Source organism: Numida meleagris, chromosome 3, assembly GCF_002078875.1.
Source record: "Numida meleagris isolate 19003 breed g44 Domestic line chromosome 3, NumMel1.0, whole genome shotgun sequence".
NCBI lineage: Eukaryota > Metazoa > Chordata > Aves > Galliformes > Numididae > Numida > Numida meleagris.
In genome coordinates, this window is record NC_034411.1 from 26,393,034 (window position 1) to 26,414,076 (window position 21,043).

At 37.7% G+C, this 21,043-nt stretch overlaps 1 protein-coding gene across 1 annotated transcript in view; it reads left to right on the forward strand.

Annotated features, from left to right (window-relative positions):
- PRKCE (protein kinase C epsilon) overlaps positions 1–21,043 on the forward strand; it is a 286,254-nt gene that overhangs the window by 223,793 nt on the left and 41,418 nt on the right. Inside the window, exon 11 of the mRNA XM_021389975.1 lies at positions 9,245–9,399. Within this exon, the coding sequence (XP_021245650.1) occupies positions 9,245–9,399 (155 nt within the window). The remainder of the gene's footprint in view (positions 1–9,244; positions 9,400–21,043) is intronic.

The window sequence follows — 21,043 nt, forward strand, 5'->3', positions numbered from 1 at the left end:
ACAACAACTGGAAAAAAAAATGAGATCAAAGAATTTCATAAAAGGCTCTTTTCACAGCTTATCAGTTGTCAAATAAAGGTATTAGGGAAATGGCCACAGAAGCTTTTCCTACTTGATACCCCTTTTGAAGTGACTAGAACCAAAAAACATGCCTTTTCTGTGGAGGATTCCAGTTGTGTTTCTCCAGTTGTATCAGAGAAAGAGCACAAAAAGCATCCTGCACCAGATGGCACACAGAGTGGGCAGGGGTTGGCCTTTCTCTGAGCTCACCATGGAGTTCATGATTCCCAACGCTTCAGCCTGGAGAGGGACTGAAAGATTTACATCAACTCCCAGAACAGTCCATTGAGTAGAGAACACATCTCTCTCCAGAATAGTTTGAGGCTGAAGATTTTCCCGAAGATGGAAGTCTTTTGTTTCACTTCATTTGTAAAGTTAGATGGTAGGAGACTGAGCTGATGAAATTAAAATGGCAATGCACCTTCATTGCAAGCCTTTGGCTAACCAAATCCACATATAATCCTGATCTAAGCCCCACCTGACCATTAAAATCTATCAGAACATTAAATATTATATTACATGTGTCACAGAACGCATTCACATATGCAGAAATGTGGAGAAACAAAAAAAAATTGTAATTCTTTTGTGAAGTGAAATATAACTATAAAAATGAAGATTTTACATCCACATGATTATGTTTAAGAGTCACAATATGAAATTTTGGTCTATTTAGGAAATTTAAGGTGAGCCAGAATTTTACCTCATATTCCTACTTAGTAAAATGAAAGCTATACTGGGAGCTGACTAACAACTGTCCACCCAATGTTTTTATGCTACATTGAATAGACTAAACTTTATCACTTAAATAACAATATTAATGAAATTTTGAACTGTATTTTCTTTTTATTTGTCTTTGTATGAGTCTGATACACCAAGTAATAAAATATATAGTGAATTCAGTCAAGATAGTAATCTGAATAATTAATTATGTAGAAAAAAGTAGGAAGCATAAGGTATTTGTAGATTACATGGGAAAATGCTTTGCGTAAAGGACATAACTATCCTCAATTATTCTGCTGTATATGATGGTTAGTTGTAAGAGTGTTGTTTTTATTCACATCCATATCTTATCATACTTGAACACCTGTAGTAAAGGTGAAGACCTGTACATTTCAAAAGTGATACTGAAGTCCATGTATCTTTCTGGTCACAGTAATGTGAGGTTAGATTGTTTGAATAATTGAAATAGTCAACTAAACTTTTATAAAGTGTTAATGCTAGTGGAAAAATAAAATTGTGCTTTTTTTCCCCTGTTTACAAATTTGAGATAGCCAGACTTTTCTCGATTTTGGACAATTTTAAAGTATTATTTGATCTGTATTTGGAAAAGTCATTGTACAATACTTCCTTTTTGAGTGATGGTCCAGGTAAAACTTATTCATCCCTTGATATTTTTTTAAAGAGACTAGCTGGTGCCACAATGTCCTAGCTAATTTTTCCTGTTCTGAATCTAAGTTGTAGTTCTATGACCAACTGCCAGTACATAGTAGTTCCTCAGTACCCCATCCAGTCAATTTATCTCAATGTATATAGATTAGCTATAGTTTCTTTTTTAAACACTGCTCTGGGATGTTTCATGAGCATGAAAAACACGCTAAAACTCACATTCTCTTCTAGTAATTGGTATTCCATGGGGAGGCAACATAAATCTTCCATGACAAGAGCAACATACCAGGCCTGCTTTATTTCCATTAGAGATCTCAAGCAAACATCTTGCTTAAAGACTCTTTTCCAGTGACTCATATTATAGTTCAGTAAATGCTACAATGCAAGTTTTTATAGTAATACAGTGTAAAGATTTTGAGAGCCTCTGGCTCTGAAAGCAGTGTTTGGGAACTAGTAGTTATATTCAATTAGTAGTTTTTCTGGCCCTTTCTATGGTTTGACTTGTTAGGGTATCTTAAGAATGTTATTTCACTGTCTCAAGGAGGGCCAGCAATTCTTGAAACTGTTTTCCAAACTTTAGAAGTATTTTTTATCCCAGAGTCTCTCCAACAACATGGTATCTGAGGTCTCTACAAACAGAGATGTTCTGTGATCGGTTTGTTAGATCTGTGAATATAATCAACTCTTTGCATGAGAAAATAATATGGAGAGAGCTGAAGAGTTTCTCTGAAGGCAATATATAACTTGCAGCACAGCTAGGAATTGATATTTTGACTAAGTGCAAGAAGCAAAGCAAATAAATTGCAGCAATGAAAACAGTTTGAACTGCTATTTTCTCAAGTACTGAAACAGAATGACAATGGAGGTCGAGGAATCCTTATCCGTGGTGATTTTAAGAGCTAGTCAGAGTAATTTCAGGAATTGATTCAATTTCTAGGTGTGTGTTTTTCTCACCTATGAGGCAGAATAGGTTCAAAGAACACCACCCACTGCTGGCTTCTGCAGCAGTGCAGAAGTCTCTGCTCCCCATCAGGGAGGGGAGAAGAGAAAGGCATTTCTGTCATGGTAGGAGACCCCACTGCAATGCAGTGCAGACAAAACCACTTTCCTTCTAGCAGGTCAGACTAACTGAGACTTGCATTTTCTGTTCTTAGGTCTTTGTGGGCCAAATAAAGTTCAGTTCAGCTTTGCAGTTAGGCCACTGGCCCACAGTTCCAACAGACAGCCTTGCAGCACTGAGAATGTTATAGTTCCCCTTGGCCTAGGTACAGCCTGCCTGTAATGTTCAGATAGAAGGCCTTGCAAGACTTCTTGGTGTTGTTCTTTGACACTCAAGTTTATGTCTTGTCTTTGAGGACATCTTTTCTTTCAAGAACAACAACAACAAAAAGATTCACTTGAATGGTGAGGTAAACTGAGTGAAACTGAGCAATAAGGCCCTAGCTGTAACAGTGTCCACCAACTTAAGAGAAATTTGGGGTGTCTGGTTGGCAAAAGAAAAAAAAAAGTAATAAAACATCTCTGTTTAACTGGAAGATACAAATCACACATTTGTAGTTCTTGGGAACTGTAAGTATCAGTTCCTATGAACAGGCATTTATTCCCCAAAATCCAAAGTTCAGAAAAATTGTCACCAGCTTATTCAGAACTCTGTGAAAGCATTGCTACAAAAAAGGATAAACATCACAATTAGTCATGAGAATAAACACTGAAGTCAGAGACAGATAATGTACCATAGTATCTTGTTGACAATTGTTACTCTAAATTTCAAGAGGGAATTAAATTAACAGGAGAGAGTTTTTGTTGTTTTCTTTAATATTATATCAGGTATTTTTCTTGTTTTTATATTCTTTTATATTCTATTTCTATATTCTTTATATTCCGTCCTGATGCTGTGATTGTGGAAGATGAGTCTGCCATTCTGGTTACTCTTCTGCTCAGGTTTGAAGATTTTCTTTTAGTTTTGTGTACAGTGTCCTGTGTAATTTCCATCAGAAGCAGGAAATGTTTATCCAAGTTCTGAGGGGTGGGACAGTTGCTGCACTTTTAGGTAATTTTAAACAAACTGAGCATCCTGTTTAAATACAGTTAAGTAATCACAGTTTTGTACTAGTTGGAAAAGAGTTCTATACATGCATGATATGAATAAAATATCATCTGACACAGCATTCCAAGGCTGTGATATATTTATCTGATTTCTTGTGCAATAAAAGTTATATCTTTGACTTTTGTTTTGGTAACAACTTTACTGGCAAAACACATCATGTTTTCCCATTATGTAACAGTACTCTACTAGAATATGAACTATTTTGTATTTAAATTTACCTGTATTTAGTAAACTTATTAGTTTCCCCGATAATTCCAGTAGCCTCTGGAGAAACCTAACTCAGCTTTCTGAAAGTGAGTAGAAAATAGTGTATTCACGCAAAGAATTTAGTTTAGGGATCTAATGAAAATCAGGAAGAATTTATTCACATTCAATTCTATGAGAGACATAAATGATAGAAAAAATAGTATTTTGAGCAGGCTTATCAACAGCAAATTTTATTTAAGGTGTGCATGTTTGGTGTTTTAAGTGTTATAAGGGATAAACTGAAAAACAAAAAACAATGAAAAGATTTGTTCTCAGACTTGTAACATGGATGTACATTTCCTATTTGAAACTGAAAGACAGATTACTTTTTTTTTCTTTTGGGGGGGGATATTTCAACAATGAGGCTCTGCTGAACTGCACATTGGGTCCCTTAGTTGATAAGAGTTGTTTGAAAGGAAAAAAAAGTGTTTATATTCTTCAGACTGTGAGTGATAACAGTATTTGTCCTTATGTCTATCTATGCATTGTCTTTATGCTGCAATCTAACGTTAAGGAGATTTTAATTGGAAAACAAACAAAGATCAGACAGGTTAATGGATAACAATTGAAAAATATCTTTAAGGGGCTACACAATAATTAATGTAAACACTACATCAAAGTCATTCCATGTCTAGACTTTCAGAGGGTTTACGTAGAACCCAGTTCCTCAACAATGGTAAACAAATAATGCACTGTACAGTGTCATCTGTTAAATCAAAACTGATTGGCAAGATTATTTGGTCTTAGTAGTAGGAAGACCTTAGTCATTAATCACACCTCCACAGAAAGGAACTGAATCAAGTTTGTTATGACCTGAGAGTATATTATTATTGATGTTTCTGGAAATCACCCCACTTTTTCCAATTAAAAACTTACACATTATTCCAGAATAAACAAAATATAGAAGCTCTATCCAATGGAACATATAAAACCTAAAGCCAAGTGAATGTAAAGTGGTGACAGAGGGAGGATGACATAATATATGCAGATATATTTACAAAATATATATAAATACAACTAAAAGAGAAAGTAGTTTTGAAGAGGGAAAGTAATGGATAGTAATCAGAATAAAGAATAATGTGTTAGAAGAGTTTTCTGTAGAGCTAAAAGAAAGGCTGCTTTGAATGTGAAAGAGGATGAAAATCAAAATTAAGGCACAAATACAGGAACAAAAAGAGAGAGAGAAGATGAAATCACACCCCTAGGTTAAGTGAAAAGTGGGCTTTCTCTCCTGATTGTGATAGTGGCAAAGACTAGAGGAGTTTCTTTTGAGGTCCAGTTAGGATAATTCAAAGCATCCAGAAATCCAGAAGACTATCTCAGTTAAGAAAGTCAAAGGAGAGTCTGGAATAAGAGAGGTGGTAAGGCAGGCAGTGATGCATTAAAATACAGTGGTTAAAACAACAGTCAGAAAATACTATGAAAATACAAAGTCAAGTTGACTTTTTTTTTATCCTGACTTCTAGCCTGTTTACTTCATGTCCGCTTTTAAAATCTCTTATCCATGCTCTCTGTTCTGTTTTTCTTTCCGCTTATTATTTTAAGTATTCTCATTCAACCATACCTTTTGAGAAACCCAATGAAAAGCAGGTATGATTAAGAACTAAAATAAACCCTGCAAAAGAATCTAATTTCTTCAGAAAGCCTATCGACTTACTTTGCATCACTTTTTTGCTTTATAGAGGCCAAAAGAGTATTAATCTGCAATGTTTTTGTTTGTGATCTTTCCTTTTACTTCAATTTATGTAATGAAATACTTCCCAGGGCTGCTTTATATTTATTTTGTTCACCAAAACATGCTTCTCAGGTATTATGAAAATGTAGTCCAAAAATAATGCAGTCCAAACCCATTCAATTTTCATTTGGAACAGAATCAATAATAAAGTCATAACTTGTATCTCATTTTTTACTGAGTAAACACTATGTTGTTCTTTAATAATGCATAATTCTTCAGGGCGTTCACTCTATCTTCTCCCACTTAAATACTTGAATATATCCTGGTGATACTTCAAGCAAGATGCATATAGTATTTACAATAAAGTATAATTCAGTTACTTCATAACTACTATTTGAGGATGAAATCCTGTCCTCATGGAACTCACAATGATTTTCTTGGGTAACATATATGCATGTGCATATATTCTGATAGAAGGCATATATTTGGAGTGATAAGAAATTGTATTTTGATCATTAACTTCTGATGAAAGCCAAGGAAAAAGTTTACATAGCAGGAATCAAAATTGTGTCTCTGTTTCAGTTATTGTGAGAATGATGAAAAAATAAATGGACTTACCGATCTCAGCTAATGTTCATAAGATATTGTCTTCTCTTTTATCCTCTTTTCTTGTATATTTGAGGCCCAACAGATTATGTTGTTGTCCTGACCAACAAGAAAGTGAAAAAGAGCAAAAAGAAAGAAAAGAAAAAAATGATGCAAACCAGAGAGTAGCTTTAGGATAGTAGTTTTTATGGGGAATGGTTATATTTCATCTAATAAGTCTCTGTCTTCTAATGTTAAAACACTTGCCTGCTGTACACATGTATGTTGTGCATGTTTTCATTTGTGCTTGAGAATTAGTATTTCCTTTCTCTAAAAGTCAAACTCTTTCCTAGACTCATTTCAGAGAAAAGAATTTTCAAAATCTTTCTTTTTCCTATGAATTCTGATATGGAAGCTGAAATGTACACTCAGAGAAGCTAGGAAAATAATTTGAAATAGAAATGTGCAGCAGAAAAGTGCAACAGCAGAGCAATTTCAATCATAGATTTATAAACTGAAGTTTTAGTAGGTATACTTCTGAAGAGATGGTTAACTAAGCCGAGAATTTGACAGAAATATCCCTTCACATGAGAATGGGATGTGCATACTAATAATAATGGAGAAGAGGAAAATAGCACAGTCCAGCTCTGGTAATGGAGCTGCTGCTAAATATTTTGTTCAGACCAACTGATGACAGGATATTGCACTAAACAATCAAGACCAGAGTTTTTAGTTGGCTAAACTGGAAATGTTCTACAAAGTACTGAAACCAGAAGTTTGAACTAAACAGTTTCTGATATTTAGAATCAGCAGTTAGGTTGTTGGTGGATATCACAAAAAAACCATTGGTTCTGTTTGGCTCAAAAATAGAAGTATTCAATGTAAAAATGATGAAATATGTATTCTGATATGTTAGGAAATGGCCCTGATCTAGAAAGTTCTGTATGCCAGCCTTTACTTTTGTGCATTGCTGGCAGTTGACTTTGGAAAGGTTAAAATAGCCACATAAGGGTGTTCAGTTTCTGCAAGTTTCAGCCAGTCATTAGTTAGACTCTCCCCAGCCTTCAGTCCAAATAGTTCCTGTACATGAAACACTGTGCTATATCTTTCTGTGTAAGATAAGATTCATTGCAATGCATTGCAAAGGGATACTCTTACCAGGAGTACGCACCAGAGGTGTTCTGCCACTAGTGTGGTGAAGAGGAGCCAAATGAAGAACAATGCCTATATCTTCTGCTTAGGGATGTCGTATCCTCTTATGTTACACAGCAATACCAAGACCATTAAAGTTTTTACTTTAGTGCAAATCTGACTGTATTTTGTCTTATCCTTAATCACTGGCTTCTGAAATCATAACTCCATCTGAGAGCTATCAGATTTCTTTTAAGTGCAAAGCTGTAATTCTCATGGGTTCCAGAGGGAGATCAGAGCCACTACACAGGGACCCATATTTTTGCAGAAAAAAAAGCAAAAAAAGTGGGTTTTAAACCCTGCAAAAAGGTTAAGTGATCTGCATCATGATTTTGAAAGTTTTGAATCTCCAAGATATAGGTGGAAAGGCACAAGCTTTTTTTCTGCATCCTCTTTATGTAAGTGGCAAAATGTAAGCTCAACATATCTAGCCTCCCCCAGGAAACAACCCTGATAAATATAGTATTTAGGCACTTAATGAGCAGGATTAATGTGTCTATTTAGGTTAAGCATGTTTTAAGTGCTATGCTTTGAATCTGAGCCCTAGAGTAGATGATTAAAGGCAAACAGAAAACATTTATGAGTTTCTGGACTCGCATCTATAAACTGCGTAATCTGCAGGAATGGATTCACTGGTGGGTGACTAATTAAGTTCTATCTTGTTGGTTTTGCTTGTCCAAAGCAATGCTGCATCCTGTCTCTTTTTCTTCAACCCTGCACACCAGACATCACGAACAGTGTTAAACTGCAATGTTATGTGGAAGTTGGAGAGGGGCTCTATTACCTGATCCCATGTTTGAAAACCTATGTATCATGAGACAAGAGGAGGAAATGTTTGCTTCCCATGAGCTAATACAGAGCAAGGAATATACGTTTGGATCCCTTCTCGCATCACATGAGAATTACCTCCACATCTATCTGAACTCTTGCACATACAGATGTAGGTAACTAACAGTACAAAAATAAATAATCTGGTAGTAGACTTACCCAGGGTGAATGTACAAAGAGCCAAGGATTTAGGGCTGTTAGGATTTAGGGAAAATTGTGCAAATCAATAAGAAACAGTTACAATGTAGGACTTAAATTACATGAAGTGGATGTGTGTCCTTTCTTTGCTTATGTCTCAATCTACATTGTCAGTGTAGATTGTAAATGTTTTAAGATGTTGAGTATATGTTTGATTTACTAATGCTCTCAATTCTTTTTTGCTGAACACTTGAATTTTGGATTTTTTCATTTTCTGAAACATGACAAGATGTGGTGGTTATCTGAAAATCTGAGTTACTGCTCACAAATGAAGTTCATTTCTGGTTCTCCATAGAGTAAGACTTGAAAACTTCAACTTTGAAGTGATAAGAATCAGAAGTAAATAGAAATAACTCAATATACATTTTAATAGTGTAGTTATATTTCAGTGTCTTATGAGAGTGTGAGGCAATTTAAAAAGTTATATGAGAGTGTTTGGGATTGGCAGCACTGGTTTCTATAGCTTAACCATTCCATTTCATTTTTACATAACTTGGGAAAGATATTTTGTAGACAAAGTAGCTAGCTGGTAAGAGATATGAGAAGAAATAAGGAGCCTGAAATTTCTTCTGAAGCTCTTCAGTAGTTGATGGAATTGACTTTCTCTCTTTATTGTTATGGCTAAATTAAAGAAAAAGCAGTTGCATTTAAGGGTCTATGTTATTACTTGAAATTGCTTATAATAAAAAAAAACATATAATACTTATATGTTGATGCATGTAGGGATGTGTGTGCGCATATTGCTTATTAATGCATTTTGATTCTATTCAATTCTTGTCATTTCTCTTTGAGAACCTGTCTCATTTTCTTTAGGTTTGGGGGCTTTGGTTGTTAGCTTTTTCAGAATTGTAGCTTTTGTTTCTTTCATTTCTTGACGCAAACGCTGCTGTTGCCTGAAGTACAGCTTCAAGCAGTCCTTTGTGTGACCAAAAGAAATTAGCTAAATAGCACTGTTTAATTAATTTCAGGACCGCCTCTTTTTCGTCATGGAATATGTAAATGGAGGAGACCTAATGTTTCAAATCCAGCGCTCACGCAAATTTGACGAACCTCGATCCCGCTTTTATGCAGCAGAGGTCACATCAGCACTCATGTTTCTTCATCAACATGGCGTCATCTACAGGTACTTTTTTGATCAAAAATAAAGTATTCTTGAGGCTCGGGGCTGGTTTTGGCTGAAATCCTCTGTCTCTTAGCAACCAGATTTAGATTAGTTGTTTGTTCCAATTTGCTTACATAGAACTTTTTTGGCTGTTTATCATTGAGAATGTTAACATTTGAATAGCCTCTGCAGCAGTCGCCAGCTGTGTGTGCCAGTTTTGTATTATAGTACAAATAAAGCGTTTTTGAAAAAGCTTGGCACATTGTGAACCAGAGGTGACCTTTCTGCGGATCAGTGTAATCTCTTCACTTTCCTCTCCGTGCCATAGATTTCCTCTCGTTTTCTAACTTCCTGAGTTTGTTTGTCCTAGTTGTCTTCACTCTGATACAATCGGGATAGTAGTCTGCAATGCTTTATGTATGCCCCTTCCTCTTGACTGTTTGGGTGAAGCCTTAGTCACCAGCAGGAAGTGGCTCTCTGCAGACAATTTTGATTTGCTTGCCAGTAACCCACATCCATTTGAACCCCCACCCCCACAAATCTCAAATCTTGACCATGTGTGCACAGAGATAAAAATATGTATAGTTTTGCTGTGCTATGAAGCATGGATTTAGGTATAGGTATTTACTATTAGAAATAAGGAAACACTTAAAAAAATTTCAACCTGTTGTCAATGCAGTTGATAAGTCCTTTATCTTGACATTTTATACTTCTCTTTTATTTTGTTTGCTTTCAGCAGACTTTCAGTGCTTGTGATAAATTCAGGCTTTTACAAACAGAATGATTTACAGGTTTTGTGGCAGAGGTCTGACCTACCAAGTCAATAAACTCTAACAGTTTTTATATTCTTAACCTCCTCTGCGTGATCATTTTTATTTGAGGTAGGACAGACAGACTTCTTAAACAGAAGCATCATGACGTTTATGTGGAATTTGTCTCATCCCTGGATTCGTGTTTGTCATGGTTTTGTGATTTTCGGTTATTGGTATTCCACATCATAACATCATGTAGTGGACATACCTAGTTCTCAGAAGAGAAGGACTACTACAGTCCCCACGGCACTTTGCTCCTTTGTTACCATTTTCCAGCCGGAGGGAAAAGATAGAAGCTCGCAGTATAAAAACTTGCAGATCACGAGACCTCGTCCCTTTTTCCGCCGTCTCTCGTCTTGGCAGCACCTCGCTCTCCAGCCGTCTTATCATCGGTAGTAGAGTAAGGCCTACCTTGACTTTGGGACATTCTCTCTCTCTGTGTGGGATTTATCAGCTTAAATTGTAATTATATTGTATTATAGTGTGTTGTTTTGCATTCCGATATTTTATTTAGTAAATTAGTTTGTTTCTCCTCAGATTGTTGCCGCTGTTTTTTGCTCTCAGGGCCATCTCCCTACCCTTTTCCCCTTTCCCCTTTTCCCGGGACGTGGGCCCTTGGGTCCCCCGTCCCCTTTGTCACGGAATCGGGCCTAACGCCCGTAAACCGTCGACAGTGTTAATGCTGCTGTCAAAAGTATTAGAAATTGAAAGTGAATTTTAAATGCTTGATAACCAGGTCTGAGCAGCAACTTCCATCAGAAGCCGTTAGCTTTCCTACCAACTGGGATGAAACTTCTCAGAAAAGGAATCTCCTTTCCAGAGACATCAAAAACAGCAGGACATTGAATCTTGTGAAGAAAATTGGCATTACTGTGAAAACAGTCTTTCGGTCAAAAATCTAGTCTTCTTTAGAAAACTTTTGCTAGCTCTTCATCTCCATCTCCAGTTCTGTGCTATTCAGTTCAAGAAAGATGAGAAATTTCTAGAGAGAGCCCAGCGGAGGGACTCAAGATGTTGAGGGAGCTGGAGCATCTCCCTTATGAGGAAAGCTCTGGGGCTGTTCAGCCTAGGGAAGAGAAGGTTGAGAGGGGATCTCATAAACACAATAAATATGTAAAGGGTGGAGGTCAAGTGGATGGGGATGGGCTCTTTTCAGTGATGCCCAGTGATAATCAAGAAACAGTGGACGCCAACTGGAACATACAAAGTTCCATACAAACATTAGGAAAAATGTCTTTACTTTGAGAGTGACAGAGAACTGAAACTAGCTGCCCAGAAGGATTGTGGAATCTTCTTCACTGCAGATATTCAAAACCCATCTGGATTCTTTCCTGTGAAACCTGCTGTAAGGAACCTGCTTTAGCAGGGGGTTGGACTAGATGATCTCCAGAGGTCCCTCTCAACCCCTATGATTCTGTGATCTTTTATTAGTACTGGTATGATGTTTGTGTAATGGGTTAAATTTTCTGCTCTACCACTTGACATAAATTTATTTTCAAGGACTGAATATCCAATGCATTTTTTCCTTTGTTGCCTATAGAATATTTCTTGCTCCTTCTCTGTATTTATTTTCAAAGCTATGTATTTGTACACTTAGATAGTAGTATGTGGCGATTTCAAAATTTTCCAAGTATCCACTATAAGGGAACAGGCAAGTTGGAGTCTTTAAAAAGTGAAGAATTTTGAGGATTTTTTTTTCCATGAAAAGCTTGAGTTTATTTTCTCTTTCTGAAAGCTGGAATTTGGGCACTTTGTAATCAGCAGTCAGTGCAGTGATTTCTTTGGAAAAGCAAGAAAGAAAATTCAAATTGGTAAAATTACCTTCTAACATCTTTATTTGAATTTATTTTTGCTATTCCCTCCCTCCTCCCATCCTTTAACATACATCCCCTTTTCTCTCCTCTTACTCTCTTTTCTCCTACCATTTCTCCTTGTCTTATGTGTAGCTTCTACTGTGCTGGCTCCTAGCTGCACTGAATCACCTGGTGCGTACATGCTCTTTCGATGGCTTTTTGTCAGATTCAAAATACTTTGATTCCAAGAAAAATGTCATTACGATGAAACAGTGCTTTATGATTTAAACTTTGTAAGATACTCTCGACTTCCGGTTCAGAAACTATGTTGACATGTTTGTGGCATGCTACAGAAAAAAAAACACAAAAATTGTATGCAGCGTGTTATTTTAGGTGTATTATCAGAAGAGACAAAACAAGAGAAATAGCATGCATTGTAGAATGAAAGTAGTGACTGTAAAAAGCAATGAGAGGAACATGAGGAATACATGTAGTGGTATTCTGCTTAGGCACAGGCTTTTAGATCTGGACATAATTATGTCCAGTTTTGGACTGATTATTGGGAATCTTATCACTTCATTTATTACAATATGAAAAATGTGTTGGGATCAAGTCATTGTTCCACATCTCTCAAGCTTCTATTAGCTGGCAAGCAAGGAAAAAAAAAAAAAAGCTATGCTCTTGAATAACTACCAGTCATAACTACCTAACCTGCCTTCAGAAATTTTAATAAAGAATATTTGTCTTCTGTGTAATTATATGTCTAGAAAAAACATTGTGGTATGAAATTAATGGTTATTCTCCAAAGTGGGAAATGGTGCTTGTGTGGGCAATACTTCAAGGAAAATGGGTAATATATAAATAAACTAAGATGTTTGATGGAAACGCAGCTTTCAAAATAGCTGCTGTAGCTTCTGATCTTTTTTCAGCCATGTATGTGGAAGTATTTGTTTGGAACTAAACACAGTTATATTTTTGGAAGTAAATAACTAGCTTTAGCTCATGCTTTGGCTTGTTGGCTAGATTTTTAGAAAGTGCTATGATGATACTAAATGATCATCTTTTTTAATAACTAGTTTATCCTCATTTCCCCTGAAGTTCAAAGAGAAAGCCAGCTCCCTGTTTGGCAGTAGAAATTATTCTGTAGGTTCACATCTTAGCAACTGGCACAGCTGTTCCCAGGCTTATCCAATTATCCATGTGCTGACTGGATTTAAGCACCTTTCTTTTGTTTATGGAGTTTATATTGGAAGTAAAGATTAAGCTCACAATTCTTATAAATAAAGATTCTTCTGTTTCTATATTCATACTGCGTGATAGATAAACTTTAGGATAATTTTCTGTGTGACCTTTTTGAGTATATAATGTTACTGGTTTTGTAGCAGAAACTCTTCAGCAACTTAAAGAAAATATTTGTTTTATCCCTGCCACCTTCCTTCTCATCTGGCATGCACTATTTAGGCACGTGTCAAGTTTGGGCCTGACAATACAAGTAGAGTCAATCAGAAACAAGGAAAATTTCGGTCTCTGTTTCTGGCTGTTATTGGTGTTTGTGTTGTGCAATTGCACCACTCTGAAGAAATGTATCCAAACTTCAGGAATTAAGGGCAAGTCTATGAATCTCATTTTGCTTACAAGCTGAACTGGACTTAAAACTCAGTGAAGAAAGTTTGTGGTCTATGTTCACTGTTACCTGTCTCTGGAGTCTGGTGTTATCATCAGCTTAATGTATCTTCTCACACAGGGAAGATATGCCAAAATGGGTGTTAAGAAACCACCACTTCCATACTTCCTTTCTATTCTGACTCCGTACTGCATTGTGGTGCACTTCCCACAGATGTGTAAATGAGACGCATTCTCACTTAACCTGCATGTGTGGGGTGGAGTACGGGAATTCTCATGTGGATTACGCTGGCTCTCAGTGTAGGAGTGTCACCAAGTGAGGTGACACAAGCAGCCCATTCTGGCCTGAAATGCATGTAAAGAACTGTTGTCTCCCCAGGCAACAACATCAGCATGAGGATGGGGCACCAGCTCATGAACACACAAACCCTGTTAATATTTGATAGAGGGAATAACTGAATGTGCTGCAAATCTTGTTTCAGTGGCCAGCAGTTGCATGTCATGGTGGCCTCCAGCATAAAGCACGACCATTCAAGTAATTCCATGGCGTGCTGTCTCTGAAATACAGGACAAGGAAACTAAATGTACACAATTTCAGTTTACCTGAGAGGATTAAAAATATCTTGGCTGAGAAATTAGTGTAACTTTCTTTGGTTTAATTCATTCTTTATGACACCAAGCTGAGTGGTGCAGTTGACAAGCCAAAGGGAATGGGTGCTATCTGGACAGGCTTGAGGGGTGGGCCCATGCCAACCTCATGAGATTCAACAAGGCCAAATGCATGGTCCTACACCTGGGTTGGGGCAGTCCCAAGCACAGATGCAGGCTGGGTGGAGAATGACTTGAGAGCAGCCCTGAGGAGAAGGATTTGGGAGTGTCGACTGATGAAAGACTCAACAATGAGCTGGCAATATGCACTTGCAGCCCAGAAGGCCAACCATATTCTGGGTTGCATCAAGAAAACTGTGACCGGCAGGTTGAGGGAGGTTATTCTGCCCCTCTACTCTGCTCTCTTGAGACCCCCTAAGATGACTGGCCAAAAGAGCTGGGGCTCTTCAGTCCGGAGAAGAGAAGGCTCAAGGGGGCCTTATAGCAGCCTTCCAGTACCTGAAGGGGGCCTAGAGAAAAGCTGAGGAAGGACATCTTTTAAGGGCATGTAGCAACAGAAGGAGAAGAAATGGTTTTAAACTGGAAGAGGATAGATTCAGACTAGATATTAGGAAGAAACTCTTTACTGGGAGGGTGGTGAGACACTGGAACAGGTTGCCCAGTGAGGTTGTGAATGCTCCCTCCCTGGAAGCATTCAAGGCCAGCCTGGATGGCGCTTTGAGCAACCTGGTCTAGAGGGAGATGTCCCTGCCTATAGCAGGGGGGTTGGAACTAGATGATCTTAATGGTCCCTTCCAACCCAAACCATTCTATGATTCCTTTGGTTTCAAATGTAAGGTCTGTGAGAAGGCATTGCCTTCAAATTGCATAGCATTTGTTTACAGGGGAGTTCTCATTCATAACTTTGGGTTATCATGTTTCTCAACAATATGAAGTAGCAGTCCATCCTGTAACTTGCTACAGCTTTCTGAGGCACTGTGAAATCTATACTTAGTGTGCTGGTTGTGATGAAGGATATATTAATACTGAACTGAGGAGAATGTGAATATTAATATTCTGGTGCCAATCCTTTAATTCCTCCAGGCATTTTTTTTTATATATATACAAATACCCTAAAAACTTGTTTGAACACTAACTGAATTTTTCCTTGGATTATCAGTTCTCTTGGCATTCCCATTTATTAAGGCAGCACACACTGGTGTTTCAGCAAGAAGAACTGCCTAAAATTAAAGTACTTTCATTTGTGTGTTTTTACTTGAAATGAGAATATTTAGAAAGTCTGACTTCAGTGTTGGTTGTATGATTCAGTGCAACCTTGGCAAAGTAACGAGGAGTTATATTTACACTGATGAAAATGTTGCATGGTCAGTGGTTAACACGTTAAAAGCTGTCATTCTCCCATGTTACCTCACTGTGTTATTTCTGAATGACAGTAACCAAATAAAATTCCTCTCCCCCCATTTTTTGACTCTTTAAAATTCAAAACTCAAACTAGGAGGCAGGGAGCATATTGAATGTGTTTGTAAGTATGTAAAGATCATCTTAGTGCTAGCCTAAACAATTAAAGTTTAAATCGCTACTTGAGCTATGGTCTGTGAACAAGGGCAAAAAAGGCCCTGTACCTCACAGAGCATACTCAGGCCTAAGCACAACAGTATCCTGAACACTGCCCCTTCCCCTCATAAACTGCTCATTGCAGGAGTCTGCTGCAGAGAAGCTAGTTTACTTCTGGCTCAAATGAGCAATAACCAATTTATTTCCATCCCCTTCGATGACAGCAGGAGGCAAGGCATGCAGTGCGTGGCTGAGTCCCAGAGCACCCAGTGACTGCTGCCAAAGCTGCACTATCAAACTGATGCTTCCTGTCAGATTTGTGGCCCAGGGTACATGTGTGCTCTGCTCTGTATGGTTCAAGTTTCCCAAACCAGGTGGGAGTTATGATGGGATTTTATTCAGTGGCCTCCCACCCTCTTTGCACTTTTTCTTGCTGGGTCTAGGCAAACCAGCAGTCATTAAATGCATAAATAAGCAGGATGTCTTCCCGCAGGAAAAGGCAGTGGGCTGGGGTGGAGAGGAGCTGGGCCGAGGGAGATGTGAAGCAGGAAGAAGGGTTGGTTCCCAGGCTTCTGGCATTCGGACCCAGGGAGTCCACCCTGCCATCTGCCTAGCTTCTGCTTTGTGCTAAAGGCTGCTGCTGGATAGGAGAGCCTTTGACAAGGTTTCCAGCTGTGGAAGAATGAGTAAAGACTGTGGGAATGGGATATGAACCCTGCCGTCTTGCCAGCAGTAAAATGCTTTCTAAATTTCTCCTGGTTTTGTAACATAAGAAAGTCCTTAGTTGGCGCTTGCGTAGGAGTCGGGTACATAGAGGAGCAGTGCTGGGCAGTAAATAGTTAGAAGGACAGAGCAGCAACATTGACCTCATATGGGGAATGACAAGGTACTTTCAAGGGGAGTTCCCAGTAGCAAGGTCAGCATTGTTTTTTTGCTTCATGTTTATTTGATGCAAGGTTTTCTTGTTTAATGACCGTTTGTATAGTGCTGTATTCTGTAAATAAAGCTATGACCTTTACCTCCTGATAACAGTATAGGAGTGGGTTAATATTAAATGAGAGAGGGCAGGGAGTGGGAATCTGCCAGAGTTAATGCCAAGTTTACATTCCAGCGAGGGCAGCCATGTTCCGGTACTCTCAGTAGAAAGGCCAACGGCACTTCTGAGCAGATAATGGCAGCAAAATGCTATAGAGCGTGTTTATATTTATTTCTGTATAAATGTCAGTGATTTTAGATGATTGATGTTTGTGCTTCTGTTTTTATAACAGGAAAAAATATGTTATCTTTCTGCATTTAATAAGAAGATTTTAACTGAGAGAAGCCTATACAGAATAAAAATCACAAGAGTTACAGCACACGTAAAACTGAAATGTGCCGACATAAGGCAATCCCTGCAGTTTCCCTAAAACACTGAGGCATAGCTTCGTTTCTCCAGAAACACATACACTGGTTCCAAACAAAGCCATGGTCTTCGATTTTCCAACAGAAGGAAAAGAACGTTTTTGTTTCTCCTTGCATTAAAACTCTGAAGTTCCTTCCTAAATTTGATTCTGCTGCAAACCGACAAATGTTAGGACTGAATTTTGCTGTGAGCTTCCGTCATGTTTGTCTTCAAACAATGGAAAATATTTCTAGAACTCAGTAACAGCGGTGTTGAAACTATGTCATGTTAAGGGTGAGGCTTTGCCTTTTTGCATGCTATTAAGTGCTCCTGCCAAAGTCTCACAGTAATACAGAAAAGGGCACAGCAAATGTAATTCTAAGGTGACAAGCATTTCGCAGAGTGTTTGTCATGCTCTTGGGATGCAACAGAAAAGTTGGAGAGGAATACAAAATGTTAGATGAAAACATGCAAGAAGCATTTTTAAAATGTTATAAATACTAAACCACCTTCAAAGAAAGTTTGGATGATACGTTTTGGTGAAGGCATTCACATATGACTTTTTCTATGCTTTGATCAGAACCTTGCTATGTTTGGCTCAAGGTTTGCATTTAGTCTCTTTGCCCCTCCTCCCCCCACTTTACACTCCCTCCTTGTTATAAAACAGCTTATCTCTTTGACACTGCTCCACCAAACATTTCTGCATGCAGATCACTGTACTCATAGGCTGATTTTGACTCCATGAGACTATTCATATGCGTGTATTTTGCAACTTCCTGTATGATTTAGGACCCTTTGTTTCAATTTTAAAGATTGCAGACGTGTTGACTTTGAAATAGAAATCCTCACTGTTGTTAAAAAACATATATTATTTTGCTCATCCCTGCAAAAGGCAAATTTAGCTAATCTGAATGGGAACATAACTGTATTACCATTAAAACTTTTGAAAATATGAAAAATGTCCATTTAGCTGGCAACTTTGTAATATTATGTAAGAAAACAGAAATAATACTGCTCTCCAGGAGGTTAAATAAAATGTCCAAATGGACTGAACCAGGGAAAAGGCAGCCAGCTAGGAACCCAGTGTTTTGGGGAGTGCTTCAAAGTCTTTGCTGTCACTAGAATAAACAGTACTGGTATTACATCAGAAGGACCTTGGACAAACTAGGTGCAGAGTAACCAGAGAATCAGAAAATGGAACAGAATAGATCAGGTGGTCAGGTCTGTGCTGAAAATCACCTGAAAGCTGAGGAGTGGAGAGGCCAGAGTGTAAAGAGTCACTCAGCTTGCTTTCCTGCTGCAAAATTAATGTCTGTCCTGTCCTTTGCTGCCAGTGGTTCCAAACATGCAACTGCCTAGAGCAGCAGCCAGGGGCAAAAATACAGTGATAGAAAGAGATCCTCCTGCTGTCACAGCTTCAGTTAAATGTTGCTGACTGGGCTGCACACATTGATCACCTCTGCCAGGGACTGTTCTTGTGACTGCTGCAGGAGGCCTGGGGCTATCTGCACCCTGAAACGCACAGGGATGGATGGAGCCCGGCAGGGACATTCTCCTGCTGTGGCCAGATTGAATTTTGCTCCCCTGAACCGTATACTTTTGTGCTGTATTTTTGCTTAAGTTTAAAATTCATCCTCTTTATAGTAAATCCAATGGTTAATAACATTTTTGACTGAAAGCATAATATGGTGTCCTTACTTGATCAGTATTCCGTATCATGTGAAAATGTGACATATGGTTACTTTTCATGTATTTCTATATTACGCTACTGACAAGGCCTTTCGGTGAGAGGATAATAAAGCATATTGTAGCAAAACAAATGTAAAGATGAAAGGTAGGCCTCACAACCTTATAAGTCAAAAATAAGCAGACTACTTACTTTGACAATATAAAGTTTTTTATTGAAAAGAAAAAAAAATAGGTAATATTCAGTGTATAAGGAGAAGCTCCAGTGTGACTTCTTCCAGTGTACTTGCCAGACACATCTTCACTTCTTGCCTCTTGCTTCTGGAATTTGTTTCCATTAGTCAGTCTTGCAAAATAACAGGGAGAGAGGAGAGAGAAATAGTGCCGGTACTTACATAAGTGTATCTTTTCCTCCAGACTTTAATTTACTCCTGTTGATGTATGGAACTGTCAGAAAATACAGTTCTTCAAAGTATGTCACATGCTGTTGTGTATATTTTTAATGTTGATTTGATGTGGAAGTTGTGAAAATACTCTTCATGAAGTGTTCCACTTCATGACTTAGGGCATATGACTGCCATTCAGAGGGGAGGAAAGGATGAGAAGGCTTAGCAATGTAACACCTGGAATAGTTGCACTTTGGCATGAAACTAAATAACATAGAAGAAATGCCTTAAGAAACAAAGAAAGCAAGCTGACTAATAACCTGAACAGAAGAACTTCGTGTGTGCAAAACCTAGAATATTAAGTATAAAATTAAGTTGCAACACGTAAACATTATAGCACTTCAGCAACTATTTACTTGATTTATTATAGGGTTTCCAAGGGAGATCCTATGGTCTACTAACACCCATTTAAAAAAATGCCTAAATATATTCTAACAAACACAAATAATGAGTCAGATGGAATTGCTGTAGTTAGTGAAGTGGGTAATGGATATTTAAAAGCTTCCAAACATCAATAAATCTGAAACAGCTCTAAAGGAGTCCTTGTAGAGCAAGAATAATATGCACTTAAGAAACTGCCTGAGTTCATATTTGCCTAAAGCTAACCACCCATAACAGGACAGCAAGTGTTTATGGTAGTCTATACTGAGGAAATAAAAAAGTCATAGCAAAAGTCTACCGGTTCATTTGTTAATAATTTCTAATAAATCCAAAGGGGACTATGCCGTTTATTATTCTACATTTATATTATAAAGTGGCCCTGATTCTCATTTATATGAATATGTAATAGAATAAAAAAGATCCTCGAATTATGAAGTGGGGAAGCAGACAGCAGCTCAGCAATATACCACCTGCTACAAGACTGAAGATTGTCCTTTGACAGCCTCCACAAGATAGTATTATGTGATACATGGGCAGTAGGACAGAATTTCAGCATTTCTGTGGATGACCCAAAAGGAAAAGAATTGCATAGTTGTTCTGTCCATGAGCAGAAGAGCCTGAAGAAATTTTGAAACAGCATCCTGGAAATTCTCTATGTAATAACAACAGCAACAAAATATTAGCTGATATTACTAAGCTGCAACTTACAAATCTTTAGATAAATCTCAGATATAAGTCATTATTGGCATGGCTATAGGAGCTCATATTTAGGGCAAAATAATACTTTGTACAAACCCAATATGATAGATACTTAGGCTAAAATCCCCAAATCTATCCACAGAAAAAAAGTATTTTATTTTTTACATATCTTATTTATAGGATCCATTTTAAAAAATAGTCATACACAGTTATATTCACCTACTTACAGCAATAGTGGCATGGGAGTCTGAAAGAAAGTGGAAGGGATGATGATTGGGGCAGGGTGGACAATAATGGACCAAACTTGATGTTAATCATATTGTAGTGTCCTTTAATATTTCATTTACTATTCTTTCAAGTCTTAACACAGTGCTACGGATTGGACATAGAGACCATAAACTACTATCCTCATTTGATCCACAATATGCCAATGCTGAGTTCAATTCATCACATGCATGCCTTTGTGAGATTGTGCAACTTCCCTCTCATTTTGTTTTAAACTGTGTTTTGATTATCTTTCTTGGATATTCATTTGTTCATGTATTTTTATTTGGAATCCATAATGTGATAATGCATACTAAAAATCTGTGATAAATGTAACTGTGGGTTGACATGGTTATATAGAGGCTGCTACTGCTGTATAAAAGACTGCCTCTTAAAAAAAAAAAAGATCCTCATTTA